Genomic DNA, 2,747 nt, shown 5'->3' with positions numbered 1-2,747 from the left:
CAGCTGTAGTTACTAGTTACTTTACACGTTAAGATTCCTGCACACAAAACACATGTAGTTTATAAAATCTGATGTTTTTATTATGAATGAAACTAGCCAACAATATAACGGCCTACAAGTCCAGCTGAAGTGATTAGACCATTAGTCACTAAAATGGGAAAATGTTTCTGCATTGAGTACTTTTAATACTTTAAGTACATTTCCCTGATGATACTTACATACTTTTACTTAACTTAACTTTTTCCACGCAGGGCTTGTACTTGTAACGGGGTAATTTTACAGTGTGGTATTAGTACTTTAAAGATCTGAATACTTCTCCCACCACTGCACCTGCCCATTGCACATACTGTACTGTATATGTTTTTGCACATTCTGTACTCAATCCATTCAGCCTTTATTCTTTATTATTGTTAAATGGCTATTTTGTATATATTTCTTTCTGTATTTCTTGTTTATTTCAAATAATAAATGATGTTTGTTTACAGTATACAAAAACAATACACCCTTTTCTGATTCAGATTTCTGATGCTCTTATGTAGATATGCTTAGCATGGACTCATAGTAACAACATGGAAGGACAGGGTAAGGAACTATCTGGGAAGGGTCGAAGCCATTTGAATCCAAAAGGTGTACGCTTGAGAGCATCCCCACATTGTGCAGCATCAGTAGGCCTACCACCTGCTTAGAGAGTTGGTGTATTGAGATATTTTTCTTGATGTTAGGTACAATCTTCCTTTCTAATGCAGTAATCGGTTTAATGGCCTTGATAGATACATTATAATGCTTGTGTTATTGTTTTGTGTCTGAGTAGAAAAGCAGTGACCAATGGCAGCTTCAGCTGAAGCTGTGACGTCCTTCTCAGCGTTGCACCCGCCCCCATGGCTGCACCGAGCCAGCCCTTCTTATATACTGTCTATGAGACAGCCGCGCTGCACGCAAAAATTACGAATCCCACTCATAGACAGTCCCACTATGGCCACGCCAAGACCCGCCCTACGAACCAGCTCGATTGGTTGGGGTTAGGCATTTCACCTCGAGTGGTTAAGGTTAGGGTTAGGGGGTTGGTCAGGGGATAGGACCTGTACATGTAAGCACGGACGCCTGGCCAATAGTAATGTGCAAATGCTATTGAAGGGCGGGTCCATGGAAGTGTGTCGATCTTTGTTCCGGGACACATGGTGCAAGGGTGGGCGTGCCCAGGACGCTGATGTAAACACAAAATACGCCTCACCCACCCCCCCCCCCGTCGGATGAGTGACAGTGGAGCGAGATTAACCCAAATAGCCGTCGTTGTTCGGGGAAAACGCTCCGTGACCGTCGTTGTGTGTAATATGCGTTGAAGCGCAGACAAGGCGACGCCATGGACTTCTACATCAACGTGAAGGTGAATTTCAGAGGAAATTCCAAAAATTTCCTGCTGTCGGGATCCGAGACCAAGAGCTGGGAGTCGATGGAGGCCATGGTAAGAGAAGGGGAGCATCACCCCGGCGGGGCCCGTTCGCAAACACCCATTTACAGATGATTTCATTGCTGTGCCACATCGCGGTGTTGTGTTAACCCTTGAGGCGGGAAACAAGCCTCACCCTCGCGAGCTTATACCAGCTCCAGATATGCTATTTACAGAGAAGCTATTGACATACCATAACGTTAGCTAGCATTAGCATCATCCAGCGGGGGTCAGGGCTGAAACATTAAAAGCTGTGGAAACCTCCCATCACACTGACAACACACACACACACACACACACACACACACACACACACACACACACACACACACACACACACACATACATAATCATTTTAAATCGTTTTTCGCCACAATAAGTACACATATGTGGAATTTGGCTTGGTGAAAGGTACATATGCTACATGAACAACATATTAAACATGAATATGAAATGAATAAATACAGAAAACACATACTGATAATATAACCGTTGCATTAGAGAAAAAAAGCTGAATGGTTTGATTGCAGAATTTGCAAACAATATAGCTACAGTATGTCTTACACACACACACACACACACACACACACACACACACACACACACACACACACAGGGAGAGTACACTGCAGTGCTTATGTCGTTGTCGTCATGGAAACACTGTTTACTAGCTTAACAGAACTAGCTAGTGAGCAGTTTGAATCACACATCCACCATCTGCAATGTGTTACTGTGACATCAGCTGTTCATTACACAGCAGCATCATTGCAAAGAGCTTTGCTGCACATTGAACAATCAGGGAACACATTATTATTAACGGTTATAATTGTTGTAGGTAGGCCTATCCCATAATGCTTTGCGCTAGTTAGGCTTAGTTAGGCTTTCATTTCATATATCTCATCACATTTCCTATTTGTGCGGTGGCTTTGAGATATGTTTTCTAGCGCTTCGTGGGCGTGTCTCTCTTTTATTGGCTGTGTCGCAGGCAATAACCAATCTGCAGCGTGCCTGTAAACTCGTGGCACACAACAGGGTGTAGAACGCACCCCCGTTTCAGTTTAAAACGTGTTCTCTACGTTGTGTCGGGGCTGAGCGTTGGCCCTGTTTTCTTGATAAACCCCACTATAATGTACACCCTAAAGCATTAATCCATCAGTACAATAACAGAGTAGTGCTGTCGTGGTGTCTCTTAAACAATGTCTCTTAAACAAAAGTAAAAGTATAGTACAACACCAAAAAAATACTAAAAGTCCTTAGTCGACTAACATTCATGCAATTGTATCGACTTATCGATTAATTG

The 2,747-nt window shown here is 42.9% G+C and overlaps 1 protein-coding gene across 6 annotated transcripts in view; it reads left to right on the top strand.

Moving 5' to 3' along the window:
- Positions 1-1,246: 1,246 nt before the first annotated feature.
- nbr1b (NBR1 autophagy cargo receptor b) overlaps positions 1,247-2,747 on the top strand; it is a 37,199-nt gene continuing 35,698 nt past the window's right edge. For all 6 annotated transcript variants that reach the window (XM_028600615.1, XM_028600618.1, XM_028600616.1 and 3 more), the window contains exon 1: positions 1,247-1,462. In XM_028600615.1, coding sequence (XP_028456416.1) covers positions 1,361-1,462 — 102 coding nt within the window. In that variant the 5' untranslated portion in view covers positions 1,247-1,360. The remainder of the gene's footprint in view (positions 1,463-2,747) is intronic.

This window comes from Perca flavescens, chromosome 15, assembly GCF_004354835.1.
Source record: "Perca flavescens isolate YP-PL-M2 chromosome 15, PFLA_1.0, whole genome shotgun sequence".
Lineage (NCBI taxonomy): Eukaryota > Metazoa > Chordata > Actinopteri > Perciformes > Percidae > Perca > Perca flavescens.
This window is presented reverse-complemented; position numbering and strand designations above follow the sequence as displayed.